General features: G+C 35.1%; 1 protein-coding gene across 1 annotated transcript; it reads right to left on the minus strand.

Annotated features, from left to right (window-relative positions):
* Positions 1–378: 378 nt before the first annotated feature.
* LOC137740827 (pleiotropic drug resistance protein 3-like) lies at positions 379–9,607 on the minus strand. Its single transcript, XM_068480635.2, has 23 exons — positions 9,179–9,607; positions 8,018–8,141; positions 7,074–7,159; positions 6,408–6,492; positions 6,167–6,326; positions 5,999–6,075; positions 5,880–5,933; positions 5,704–5,794; positions 5,124–5,425; positions 4,752–5,033; positions 4,195–4,669; positions 4,003–4,106; positions 3,718–3,871; positions 3,486–3,620; positions 3,325–3,395; positions 2,905–3,237; positions 2,479–2,769; positions 2,304–2,387; positions 2,060–2,193; positions 1,714–1,941; positions 1,431–1,602; positions 1,091–1,345; positions 379–985 (listed from the first exon to the last, which is right to left on the minus strand). Exons 1-23 carry the CDS (start codon positions 9,526–9,528, stop codon positions 719–721), a joined length of 4,314 nt encoding a protein of 1,437 aa, XP_068336736.2. The 5' UTR covers positions 9,529–9,607; the 3' UTR covers positions 379–718.
* Between the last annotated feature and the right edge of the window lie 4,806 nt (positions 9,608–14,413).

The following is a 14,413-nucleotide window of genomic DNA, read 5'->3' on the forward strand; positions in this document are numbered from 1 at the left end:
GCAAATGAGGCAAATAAATTCGATTAATGTATGACAATTTTGGCTTTGTTGAGTACTATATCTGTATCGTTTGTAAGATTGGTGATATGTCAGTTTTATATATATCAAGGCTGACCGAACGAGCTAAAACAAACCGCCTTGGTAATGACCTAAAAATATAAGAAGAAATAAATATTGACATACAAAATGACCTGCTAATCACCGTAAGGCTGATACATGTAAGCCCAAAAACGATAAGAACTGGTCATAAACATGGGGCACAAGCTCCATATAGACCGATCATCGCACACAATATCATTATTAATTGTTGTGAGATTGCGGAAAAGTATATGTTAATGTATTGATGTCGAATAAATAGAGCATATGGAACCAAAATAGTCATGTGAATTCCTATTACTGAACTATCTGGTTCTAAGTAAACATATCATTAATAATGTGCCAAATTTTTATTAGCGAGGAAAAAACTACACGAGAGAATAAAGAAATTACTACGAACACTTGGACAAATACTGAAATGAAGATTGTGAGACAGAAAAGCAAAAAATAAGGCACTGGTAAGGAATTTCAGACAGAGAAGTTCTTGTACACAGAGAATCACTAATCTTGATGAGGCCAAGCAGCTGGGATCCCATTCCTTCAACACTGACTTTAGCTGAAGTGGTTACAGTATATGGATGCATTGCAACTTCAGTAGGTTGGAAGACGTTATTAATTATAATTACCTCCTCTGAAAGTTTAATTTTTCCGTTGCACCTGCAAAAACTAATGCAAAGACTAGTGGAAATGCAAAAAGAACAGCTGCTACAACTCCTAGATCGTTGTAGTTATACCCGTAAATACTTTCTAAGAAAGCGCCAATTGCCTTTTGCTCTCCACGTACTACTATTTCCTTCTCCAGATCGCCGTACTGCGAAGTGAGAACACCTTTTAAGGACCAGGCTAGAGGGCAAATCCAGTAACCCCAAATCCACCATGCAGGAATTTTCTGCAAGAGGAAGGAAAATCAAAGTTAAGTTTTTTTAGGGTTTCCGTATCCACTAGTATGCGAAATTGTTTCTTGTTCAGCAAGTAAAGATAAGAGTTTGCTTACTGGTCCAGGTATGAGGAATCCTGAGAACAAATTGAACATAGTGTAGCAGAAACTTGACAATACTGAAGCCACTTGAAAAGTTGGGGTCAAAGAAACAAGCAGCATACCGAAGAAGTTGAACCAGAGCAATGTACAAAACATAGTATAGAAATACCAAAATGCTTTGTAGAGTGACCAGTGGAAATTTATAGCCGGATATGTAATCGTCGAAAATAAAGCCGCTTGTAGCGTTATATATGGAATTTCCACGATCACCTGAAAAATATAGGAGTTTTAGTAAAATTATCCAACTTTGGAATTGCTAAAATATGGTCTAGGAATGAATTTGGAATAGGATCACCTGTGAAAACGAATATGCCCATGAAGAGTACATTCCAGCAAACCTTTCTCGGTATACAATACTGCGCTCAGTAGCTACGAATGGCAAAACGGAGGAACAGTTGCCGATTCCCATGCATTGAAGTAAAACGAACATTGCTCCTAGAATGTTGAAGAAATCTTGTTCACCATCTCTTCGGAATAAAGAAAAAAAGCGTTTTAGATGGTAGGTATTTTAATAAATTGTTAAAATATGACTTCATAGAACCATAAGACTTATTAATTTTCATAGTTGATGGACTTACATTTTCTGTCCCTTCTGCCAAAGAAGTGCTCCAAATAACAAAGAACATGCTGCAGTAAAAATCAATCTCCCCAGGTTGTATCTCGGACTTCTCCAGTAGGTGAGATGCCGCTTCCATAAGCATGCTTTGAATTGCTCCCACCCATTTCGCGGAAAGCGAGTAGAGAAATGTAGTTCCTCTGAGCCTTGTTCTGGAATTTGGAGATCTCTAACTAGTTGGTTGTTCCTCCTGAATAGCACAAAAAGTTTGATTCAGTAAGATGATTCAACAATATAATGGATTTTTTAATGTGGAAGTGTTTTGAGTAAAGCTCATATGTTGTATATGATAATGTAGTAATGCTCACTGGCATAGGTGTGAGTCTTTGTAGAGATGAGAAAAATCTATGGCAAGTTGAGCTTCTGCAGAAGAATTGGTGACCTCTAACATCCACGTTGCTGGGTTGTAATTCTCTTTGATTTTTGGAGCACCGGGAATAGCCTGTAACATAAAGCGAGAGAAAATTGAGAGTTTACATAATTGAACTGTGTATCAGTCAATCAGATATGAAAACCAAGGAAAAGAGTGTTCATTTCATCAAATAACTTTACCTCAAAGTATTCGATAAGCTTACTTGAATTTCGACCCAGCTCCCCGTTGTATATTACTTGTCCTCCTCTTTTCATCAGAATAAGCTGTACAAAGAATAACCTGATATGTTATTTCCTATTTATGTACTACAAGAAAAATAACTATTTCATGTATAGAATCTCACTAGTCAATCACCTCGTCGAATGCTTCGAAGATATCAATACTTGGCTGGTGAATAGTGCATACAATTGTCCTCCTTGTGCTAACAATATTTTTCACAACTCTCATGACTATAGCAGCTGCTCTAGCATCTAAACCCGAGGTTGGTTCGTCCATAAATATTATGGATGGATTTGAAACAAGCTCTACCGCTATTGTAAGTCTTTTTCGTTGCTCTGTCGATATCCCACTACCACCAGGCGAGCCAACTAATTCATCTTTGACTTCGTCAAGCTCTATCATTTGAAGAACTTCTTTCACAAATTGCTGAGAAATAGATGGATCAATTCAAATCATCTTGAAATCTTATAGAATCATAACTTTTGTTTTTATCTATGCATGTAAAATGAATATATTATGTTTCACATGCTACATGCCTTGTAAGTTTAAAAAATAACTTACAGATCTAGTAGGCCTATCAATCTGGACGGGCAAGCGCAACCAAGCTGAGTATGCTATTGATTCTTCGACTGTAATATGTGGAGAGTGTACGTCACTTTGCTCACAATAACCGGATATTCTGGCATATGTTTCTTGGACTTTAGGGTACCCTCCAATTCTGATGTCTCCTTCGATGGTTCCACCAGTTTTTCTTCCTGAAAGGACATCCATCAGTGTTGTTTTTCCAGCTCCACTAACTCCCATTAAAGCTGTAAGAACTCCAGGTCTAAATGCACCGGTTACATCTTGAAGAAGCTGTAGTCTTTTTGGAGAAAAACCTTGATCTTTTAATTTCTGTTGAATAGAAACGGTTAAATCAGATCTTTTTAATTCAAATACAACATTCTTGCAGAATCAAGAACTAAAAAATAATGCGCTTACCTTTGGTGTATCAACAAAATATTGCACTTTTTCAAACGATATGCTTATGGGCTCAAAAGGTAAGACCATTCCTGAACAATTTGAGATAATTTGTAATTAATTAGCACATTTCTTAAATGATTTGAAGATCAATTGAACAGTAAGAAGTATCACAGCTATACTTATAGGTTCTGCAGAAGTTGTGTGAGTATCTACACAAGTTAATTCTTTTTCTTGGAAGGAAGCATCTAAATTTCCTTTTCCCTTAAGCTTAGAGAACCTTGCGTGAGAGATGATTTTTCGAGAACTTCCAGGAGCTGACAAAAAAGGGTCAAATTTCAATAAGATCTTCAATGGATTCATGGTTAGTTATCAAATCTTTCATATCTCAATGTCTCATTGGTAGAGACTTACATTTCAAAAAACTGAGTGCAAAGGTGAAACCAAGGTTAAAAACCATCCAAAATCCAAGTAAAGCTCCTACTGATATCCAATAAAACTTGTCATCGAAATTTAGACCACGGCTTTCTAGTGCTTGCTGGCCTATAGTGACATTGGAAGATAAAATCTGCACGTCACAACAACCAGTAAATAAGCATTGATGTAAACAAAAGTTCAGGAGGCAAAACAGCTGCCTCTACAAATTAAACTACCTTGATATGGTTTCATTATTTAAAAGTATAGTACTTGTTCCTTCACCTTTTTCCACCTTGGAGCATGGAATTCATTTATTGAAACACCTATTTCTCCAAATGTTAGAGGCGAAATCCAAAAGCCCCATTCCAACCAAGCAGGCAGAGAAGCTGCATTTTGAAATGGTTATTAGATTGACAAATTAAATGGTAGTTTTTTTTTTAAATTTCGGATGAAGTGATAGGTGAAAAATCTTACATCTCGGAATCACAAAGCCGCCAAACAGAAACATTACAATTAAAGTGAAGAGAGCGATGGTTGCTGCTACTGAAGGAGTCCGAACCAATGAGGCAATCAAACGAAACAACGATATTGATACTTGATGCATAAGGAATAAAATAAGGAGCTGCTTGAAGAACCTGTCAGGCTCAGGACTGTAACCGATGACGTAATAAGTCAAAGATGTCCAAAGAAAAGCATCCAACAATGAAAATGGAATCTTTAAAATGATAGCTGGAATGGAATACGCCCAAGCAGGATAAAAATAGAAATCTCTTTGCTTGTAGAAGACGGCAAGTCTAGAGACAGTCATTGAGAGCTCTGCAGCCCCATTGGTCATCAGTCTAATGAGAGCATAAAACAAAGAACCCATGTAGTACATTGCATGCACCTCGTCAATATCCATCCATGTGCGTAAAAACACTGTCATTGTGACCAGCGCAACGATTACAAGCTGTAGAATGAAATAATTCAAGTGGTGAGGAAGTGTGACGTAAATGAGTTAGGATTCAGATAGATCAAGGGTTATTCATTACCTGCACCGACTTGAATACATGAACAAATGAGTTACGTTTCATAAGAAGCCATTCTCTAGCCGTGCATGCTTTTAATAGTTCCCATTTTGTTAATGAGTAGAAGTTGAATGATAAAGCAATTTTGTGGTGCTCAGATTTGTCGAAAGGCTTGCAAAGTTCCTCATCTAGCTTCTTTCCAGCATGAAAGTCCTTGGACATATTTACAAACATGTCAACACTAACATAGCTATAGGGTTGGCCTTCATGGTACCAATATTTTGCTTGATCCTTTTGAGAAACCACCTGCACCAAAAATTTGTAGCTCAGATCAATCAGAATATACAATATATGGTTACATAATGTTAATTTTGTTAATCAAATGTGGATTCATACCTCTTGTAGGAAGTCAGAAATGCCTTTTCGTGGGGGGCTACGAAAACCACAGTGCTCAAAGAACTCTGCTACGTCTTTGCAAGGCCCGTGATATACAATTTTTCCTTCTGCCATTAAAATAATGTCATCGAAGAGAGAAAATGTCTCTGGTGTTGGCTGAAGTAGTGATACCAAAATGGTGGATTCTGTTACGTGTGTAAATTGCTGCAAACAAGTAACAATCTGAAAAGTAGTGGAACTGTCTAAGCCTGTTGATATCTCATCCATAAAGAAAGCTCTTGCCGGACCAATCATCATTTCCCCTGAGTGAGGAAACGATCAAGAAGCTTCAGTATATATATCTATGATAAATTCAGAATATTTGTATATATGCCAAAATTTATACTCATTTATGATAAATTCAGCAAACCAGAGCCTCATGATAATTTTGGATACTTATTCATGCATTCTCCACCACACCCCCTCCCCCCTCTTCCTCCTCCTCCTCCTCCTCCTCCTCCTCCTCTTCCCTTTCCACACACACAGATACTATATATATGCAGAATTTATCAGTAAGGTGCTGATGAGTAATTGACAAAACCTGTTGTCAGTCTTTTCTTTTGACCACCGGAAATCCCTCGTTGCATTGCATCGCCTACGATTGTATCAGCGCAAATATCTAACCCAAGAATCTAACAAAAGAAAAGTACGCAGCACCAAAGTTGCTGTCAGTTGGAGTAAGGTTAGAACTTTGTCTTGGAAATAAGAACTAATTACCTTCATTATATAGTCTGTTTGGAGAGAGTTTTTCAACCCTTCGATTGAAATGGCCTGTTATTCGAGTTGTCAGTACATTGCCAAAGACCGAAAGAAACGTGTATCTGAAAAATCCATACCTTCATATAAGTGTCAATGTCTGGCTCTGGGACAATTCCTGATTGCTTCTCCCTTCTGCTGACTTCTTTCATTATATCTTCAATGGCAAAAAGCTTCTATATTGTAAAGATGAAACTAGTTTTTTTATAAACTTATGATGTTGGCCATAAGATGCATAAATGGCCTACCTGCTCGGTTACCAATACCCTGACAACGCGCTGAGAAGTCGAGTGCTTCCCTCACAGTCAACTCAGAAATGTGCAGGTCATATTGGCTTATATAAGCTGATGTCTTCTGAGGAACAAACTCATTGAACTTATAACCATTGTAGGTAATTTCCCCTCGGACCTAAAAATTTATGCATGCATTTATTAATATGCTCATGTTGTTTTTCTGTACAATTTAAGGTTTGGTAAATGATTAGAGAACCTTGAGAGAGTGGTTAAGTTTTTCTGAAAGTGCCTGTAGTAAAGTGGTTTTGCCACAGCCTGGAGGGCCAAGCAATAGAGTCAGCCTGCATGAAATGTGAAGTTATTTATGTCACTGTAAAAGTCGAAGAAACAGATTAATTTGGGAATTAATTTGGCTCCTCAATAGTTGAGGAGGAGCTCCTTTCACTTTACAGCCGATTCAAGGAATTTCAGGCTTATGATCGAAACCCCGTTAATATTATAAATAACTCTATAAAGATTATTTCTACAAAAAATCAATAAAATGAGATCATTTAGTCATCAAACTATACAAAAGAAGATGGACATATTCGATAATAGCATTATGAACCGTCCATATATTTAATGCAGTTGAATGACTGAATTGCCTTAGTTTTAATGATTTTTTTATAGACATGATCTTTACATAGTGATTTATTCCAATCATAAACATGAAGTTCTATGAAGCCAAACTCCTCTCATTAATTTTATCAAGATAAATTAGTATGCACCATTTTTCTCTCTGCAAACTTTTTTATTATTTCTTACTTCTCCTTTGCTTTGTTCAATCTAAAAGTTAAAAATAAACAGAGGTGTGCATGGAGAGAAAAATGATGTCCGAAAATCAATTTTTTTTTTATCAGCCGCATCTGTATCAAATATTAACTTTGATGGCTTGATGATGCCACTGACACCTTTGAGAATTTCTAATTTGGATGCCTGAGGCTTGCAGCCAACTATCTGTGTCATAGCCTGCAGTTCAAACATTTGGGGATTCTTGGTGCTCTTGAAAATGCAATTGTCCAAGTCCAAACCATTATATATTGACATCAAATGACAATTCCAGTTATGTTATTCAAAATCATAAACAGAATATGGATCATTTGAAGGGAAGAAGAAAAAGGACTACATAATTCAATGTAAGAAAGAACATTTTGAAACAAATATAACTATTATTTTTTGTATCTGCTGTATATGAAAGTTTCTTTATATATGCCTGGCATGCATGCTGCATCACGTGCTGCAAATGCAATAGGAATACTAAGAATATTGCAGGTACTACAAACTCTGAAATATGAATTTTTTCAAGTACCCGTCAATATTATTGTTATTAATTTCAATTTTATTATTTACGTGGGACAGTATCCATGTTTAATTATATTAACTTAGCAAATTAAAACCACGATTTATTTAGTTGGAATGCAGCCGAAGAATCTGAACTTCTAGGGGAGAAATTTTGGTGTGTTCAAAATATGGCCCGTTATACGAAGTGTAATAATACAATTGCTGAAGAAAAAAAATCAAGTTTCCAACCAATTGTATTGCTACATGTGTACTGGACCGTGTTACTGGCACACTGAAAAATCTCTCATTCAAGAGGCTGGTCGCGCACGTTATGTGTAAATTATCTTAGGAACCCTAATTTCAAGAAAGATCATCCCTTAATTAGGCAGATTAGATACAAATTAATATCATAAATTTAGAATGCCGGCTGTTGACTACTCAACGCCCTCCTCTCTTTCTTTATTTGGGTTTGAGACCGAGAACGTAAGATAAGCGTACACATTCGAAGTTTGGTTAGATACAAATATAGATGAATATAACACTTACAGAAAATATACTTTTGAACGCAGTCCATAGTGTGGGGAGGGGTTTTCCTTGAACTACTTCGCATTCTGCTTCTACAAACAAATTTTGGTATCGAACTTCCACTGTCGGTAATTGTAATCCCGCTCTACAAAATTGCAAAAGGTCAGTCGTCGGACACTTAATCGATAAGCCATTTTTCTATATTTTAACCTCTAGGTGATTTAATATATGCACAAAAACAAGCATGCGCCAGCTAAGGGAACAAATTGTAGACGCAAGTTTTTATTATAACAATGCTGATGGACGATTTAAAAAAAAAAAAAAACATATTTCTTGTTATGAAACTTTGACGCCAACAGCAAAAGTCTCTGGGTTTTCCGAATGAGGATCATCTCCAGATTTTTTTTGTGAGAATCTCGGATATTCTTCAATTACATTCGTTTATCGTATATTATACGGTCAGAAATCATTGTAAATATTTTTATTTAAATTAAATATAAACAGTACTTAACGAAAATTGATCACACGATTTATGATGAACGAATGTGATTAAAGGATTTCCGAAATCCTCACAAAAAAGATCTAGAGAAGATCCTCATTCGTGTTTTCCATATTATCGGGATTGAGAATTCATTCATTTTGATTTTGTACCATGATTGTTTTCTATGTTGTGTAGAAGTAGTTAATAGCAATGGTGGATAGGTGGTCTTCTTCCTTAATTAACCCGCAACCTATTTTGTTCCGAATTCAAAAAACTCTCTTCCATCTCCATAATTTAAATGCATCTAGTGTAACTTATCTTATTGTTTGTAAAAATAAAATAAAAAGTAAGTTTACAAATTTAGTATTTACGTATATAGTATATATCTTAAAATATTGTTTAAATATTTTTTAACTGGATCAAGTTTATATATTTGAAAGAAAATAGGGGATAACAGGAATAACTGTTAGATGGCAGCATTGAAAAACAAAATAAGTATGGTGATGTTGATGGTGATTGGAGGAGATTTGAATTTGTACATCTTCTAACAGAAAGTTATGAAAAATACAACTATATAAATGCCTAATCAAAATTGATATAACGATAACAAGTTCAGAATTAATCGTACTTCTTATAGATTAATTCTTCACTGGAGCCTATGACAATTGATGTATACACAGATCGGTCTAATTATAATTTACCTGTCTATTCTTTCTTTGAGTTTGTGTAAGAGACGGTGGTTATCTGCCTCAATTTCCTTGAGAAGTTTGTCAATGAACACCCGGCGTTCTAGGGCCCCTAGCTTTGTTACATCGATCACCCTCTTACCTTGTTCATCAGCATGTTGATCTGCATTGCTCCTACGACAATCAAATAACGAGGTTGTAAGACGTTCAAACGTTGGCAATCTTTCGATTGCAGCCCACTGCAACTCAACTTCATCGTCGTTGTTGTCGTTGATGGATCTCACATCTGAAGTGCTTCTGAAACTTGATGCATGTTGATGGAAAGAGGAGCTTACGCTTCTTCCTATCTCCGCTGCCAAATCCATTAGGGTTTCCAACGATCCCAAGGCAATCTTGGTCTATAGGCTTAGGTTAGCAGTTGCAGCTTCACCTTCCTAGTATATAATCAAGTACGTTACAATGTAGTTGATGATGATACCGTATGAGGAAGCAATTAATATATACATAAAAGTGCGTTGACTTTAGTTAGTAATATGACAAAGTTTGTGTCGTATGCATTAATGTTGAGGTGGTATCAAAATGGCCTGAATATGTGAGCAGTGTTCCAGGAATATGGTCGGGTACATCAAGTACAAAAATTTAACTAGTTGTATTATGACTTTGGTGTACCTAGTTTTGTTCACGACACACTAAAAAATTTCTCTTAAGATATGATAATTAGAAGTAATTGTTGCACACATTTTTTTCTTACTTTTTGCACTCTTCTTAATTTTAGTCATTATTTTTTTTTTCTTCATTTATTCAATCTAACAGCTTAAAAAAATGGGGCGTATTCGGAATTCACTTCCTTATGGCAATATATCTATGCTTAAGGTGGCATTTATATTTTCTTTTATTCTTTATTTTATTTTATTTATAGGGAATTGTTATTAGCACTCCAAAAATCTCATTCTACACTCCAAACTTTCTATATTAGGAAAGAAAAATACACTTATGGGGAGTGTAGAATGAGATTTTTGGAGTGCCAATAACGCTTACATATTTATATCATGTGGTTTTTATGTCCTTCTTTCTTTTATCTGTAGAAGATACTTTTTTTTTCAGTAAAAATGGTACAAAAGATACTAAAGACAAAATTTGTGAGAAAATTAGGTTTCTAAAATGTATTATATGTAGGAAAAATGTCAGGGATATTACATTTTTGTAGTACGTTGGTGTACTATCTAACGTGGACGTGGCAAGTAATGTGTACATGTCACGTCAATTAATGAATTTATTGAAAGGAAAACTAACAAAAAGTCTAAAAAAACTTTAGTTTTAATGAAAAATGACAAATAAAGGTGTAGTGAATAGTACCTAAAAAATGTAAAAATGTGGTTTTTCGTTAAAAGTGAACAGTATTGTGAGTGTTTCGTTAAAACTCCCTTTATTTAATTCTATGTTGGCATCACTTATCATATAAGATGATATACCAATATAGTTTAAAAATGTGATACGTTGAGAATAAGTCTCATATTAATGAGAGGAGGGATCTTGCATGGGCTCGTAATTAAAAGGTTGGGCTACTTCCAATATTGCCAATTGGTTTTAAGGTGAAACCTTATCTTTCTTTATGGTATCAGAGCAGCTTCTCCCCCATGTGAAACCAAACGGCTACACTATCCTGTTGTGTTGTCCACGCGTTAAGCTTGGAAATTCTCACACATTAGGCTTGAAAATTCGCCACATGAGGGGGATTGTTGAGAATGAGTCTCATATTGATAGGAGAATGAATCTTATATGAGCTTATAAAAGGTTGAACTACTTCATATATTGTTAATTAGTTTTATGGTGGAACTAACTTTCTTCACCCTTGACATTATTTACATCTCTAGATTAGAAAAAGAGTCTTATTAGCTTGCTGCTAATTACATCATTAAAGTTATTACTTTATTAGTTTTACGACAGTCAACGGGGCTGGTCTAATTAAAATTCATTGTGGACCGGTGCTGCTAGCTATCAATTTTGTCACATAGATATTATTTTATCACTTGCGATTGATTACCAACTGCACTGGTTTTATAGGTTCGTAAAACATAATATATTTTCTCAATGGAAAGAAAAAATAAGACTTCTGGCATGATCCATCAGTTGTGAACAACAAAGCAATTACTTAATTTCCTGCTTTAGGCTTTGATTGAGACAAATGAGTTTACCGTTCATTTTCATTGTAACAAGCAGGTTTTTTATTCTCTACATGATGATACCAGACAAAATACATGTTCGTCTAAATATTGACCGACATGTTTAAGATGATTAGACTGTTGCTATCATGACATGAGAAGCTAAAATAAAAAAGTAAAATAAGAATCTCTTGACTTTCTCCCGTTTTGTTTTATTAGCATACTAACCTTATGCGCTTATGCACATGCCGAAGGTATTTTTTGAATTATAATGTGTTATATGCGATTTACATATTTTAAATATATTTATATATGTAAATTGACAAAAGAAAAATTAAATATTTAAAGTAAATGAATATTTTTCGATCATGTTAGAACAAATCCCTCATAAACCAATTAAAGTCGCTGAATTAACATAATAAAATCGATTTGTATAAAATTTACATTAGGAATAGAGAAAATGATATTTAATAAAAAATTGATTGAATTACATTATTATTAGCTCATTGTGAGGTTAAGCTCACTCCCTCTTTTTAGTATAAATAATATTATTTGTAAAAAAAAAATTCATTTGACAATTAATTAATTACATTATTATTCACGTACGAAAAACTTTTTTTTATAAAGAAAAGAATGATCATTTGTCAACTAATTGAATCACATTATTATACGCGTACGAAAAACTTTTTTATAACCGACACTATGCACCTCTTAATTAAAAATTGAGAAATAATATTTAATAAACAATCACGTGCAAAATGCATTTTTTGAATCACAGCACGCTACTCGTGATTTATACATTTTAAATGTTTTTGTCATTTGTTTATTCTTTTCTTTCTTCTGTTTCATTTTTTTATTCTTTTCTTTGTTCCCACTTTTATTTATATTATATTTTATGATAGTCAAATTACCAAGTGCATTCAATTTTTCTGTTGTGATTTTTTGTGGCTGAAGGGCATTTTGGTCCAACCATGCGTGACCCCAAAATTTTGGCTGCATGTGCAACGTTGATCCCAATTATGACAAAATTATTTTAAAATAAATTTACCAAATTACCCTTGGATTATTTTATGCATTCATACTTCATGCTTTGATTTTTTTGGCCGAGGGGTATTTTCATCAAATTTTTTTGGTCAAAGCCGATGACACCAAAGTTTTCGTCCGCATGTGCATTGTTTTGCACTGTTTACCACTGTGCACTTTTCCTCCGGTTTTCTATATATATAAGATGTCTAACGTAAGAGCAAGAATATCATAATTTCACTCTATGCAAAACATCATCTTACAACAATGTTAATTTTAATTTCGAAGACGAACCTCATTAGAAATTAGGTTATGAACTAACAAAAAATCCCTAAGCTAGAAAACTTGGAGGCTTGCAGATTCAAGTGAGGAAACTTCAACCAGAGGTTGCTAATGATGATTTCAAGGTATGTGGGTTGCTATGTGTTTTGACATTGATTCCAATGATGTTTATAGAATGTTGAAGTTGTAGTCGTACGTGTTGGTGCTAACAGGAATAACTAGTTGCAATTACAATGAATTACAATAGCAATGCAGTAGAGAAAAAAGGATTTGATATTGGCATTGGTCCTTTCAAATTGCGAAATGTGTTCTTGTTGGATAGTGGCCAAATTAGGCTAGGAAACAAAACAATAGTGATGAGGGAACATCATGATGAGGATTATGTTTCCTTGTTTTGTGGCTTAAATTGCTCCATGTTTTGTGGCTTTTTCAAAGCCATGTTTTGTGGCTTTTTCAAAGCCATAATTATTTGGCATAAGAAGGGGCACGGGTGAAGAGAGAGTGGTAGAGGGATGAAGAGATGTAAAGCATCCAAAGAGATGGTGAGAGCATTTGGCTCTACCATGGGTAAGGGTGAGAGAAATCAAGAGAGCTAGAGTGAAAGATCTCTTGTGAAAGAACTCTTGGGGTAGAGTGAGGCTCTTGGGAAAATTCTGTGAGTGGGTGTACAAGGGATATGGGATTGGGTTATGTCGATTTAACTCATGTGTAACTTGTACTGTTTTTCTCATAGTGAAGAGCAATATCTCCGAGGACGTAGGCAGGTTTTTGCCGAACCTCGTAAATTTCTCGGTGTCTTTATTTCTTGTATTTTATTTTGTTCAACTGTGTGTGATTTTGGTGAGGTTGTAATCTGAATCTCGGTTCCGCACTAACGAACGGGCCAAGGCACAACAGTTCTCACATGAAAAAGAGCTTATTGTAATTGGAAATTCAATTGGTTTATACTTTACAATGCCCATGTAGCAGGTGATTGGTATTAACACTATACTATGAATCGAAGAAGAAGAACAAAGTAATACCAAGTTGCAGAGAGAGAGAGAGAGAGAGAGAGAGAGAGAGAGAGAGAGAGATAGATAATGAAATAAGGATTTGTATATTGCAGAATGAATTCGATACAAGTCAGAGATAGAAGCTCTCTATTTATATATGCTCTATGCTTTCTTGGTAAGTTTCTAACAAACTAATAACCACATTATAGCTTCCTACAATCCCAACTGTCTAACTAACAGATTAGCTGATGTGGATAACAACCTTGCTAATATGGATTGCTGATGTGGTATGTTGCTTATGTGTATATTAGTCAACATCCCCCCTCAATCTCAACTAGGTTTCCTAGTTTGAGATTGAAAGAATGCTTGAGAAGTGATGGACTATGCAGCCCCTTAGTTAAAATATCAGCAGTTTGGTCTTCAGTTGACAAGTATTGAACTTGGAGATCTCCTTTTTGAACTTTCTCCCTTACAAAATGATAATATGTGTCTTAAGTGCTTAATCCTGGAGTGAAACACTAGATTTGCACTTAGAGCAATGGCCGATTTGTTGTCACAATAGATCACAGGGGAATAATTCAATACTACAGCCATATCTTTTAACACACTTCTGATCCACGCTATATTAGCAGCTGTATGAGCTAAGGCCTTATACTCAGCTTCTGTAGAGCTTCTTGACACATAGTCGTGTTTCTTTGATTGCCAAGAAACTGGATTGCATCCAATATAGACTACATATCCAGTGACAAACCTTCTGGTATTTAAGTCTGCAACCCAATCTGCATCACTAA

Source organism: Pyrus communis, chromosome 9 (assembly GCF_041283825.1).
Source record: "Pyrus communis isolate YQ-2024b chromosome 9, ASM4128382v1, whole genome shotgun sequence".
Lineage (NCBI taxonomy): Eukaryota > Viridiplantae > Streptophyta > Magnoliopsida > Rosales > Rosaceae > Pyrus > Pyrus communis.

Bases quoted from the DNA above. Each gene is read 5' to 3' on its own strand.
- LOC137740827 (XM_068480635.2), bottom strand. From the start codon at position 9,528: ATGGATTTGGCAGCGGAGATAGGAAGAAGCGTAAGCTCCTCTTTCCAT. The intron at 6,076-6,166 runs GTAGGCCATTTA...TTGCCATTGAAG, and splicing joins GGGTATTGGTAACCGAGCAG to ATATAATGAAAGAAGTCAGC. The intron at 2,770-2,904 runs GTAAGTTATTTT...TCTATTTCTCAG, and splicing joins TTGATAGGCCTACTAGATCT to CAATTTGTGAAAGAAGTTCT.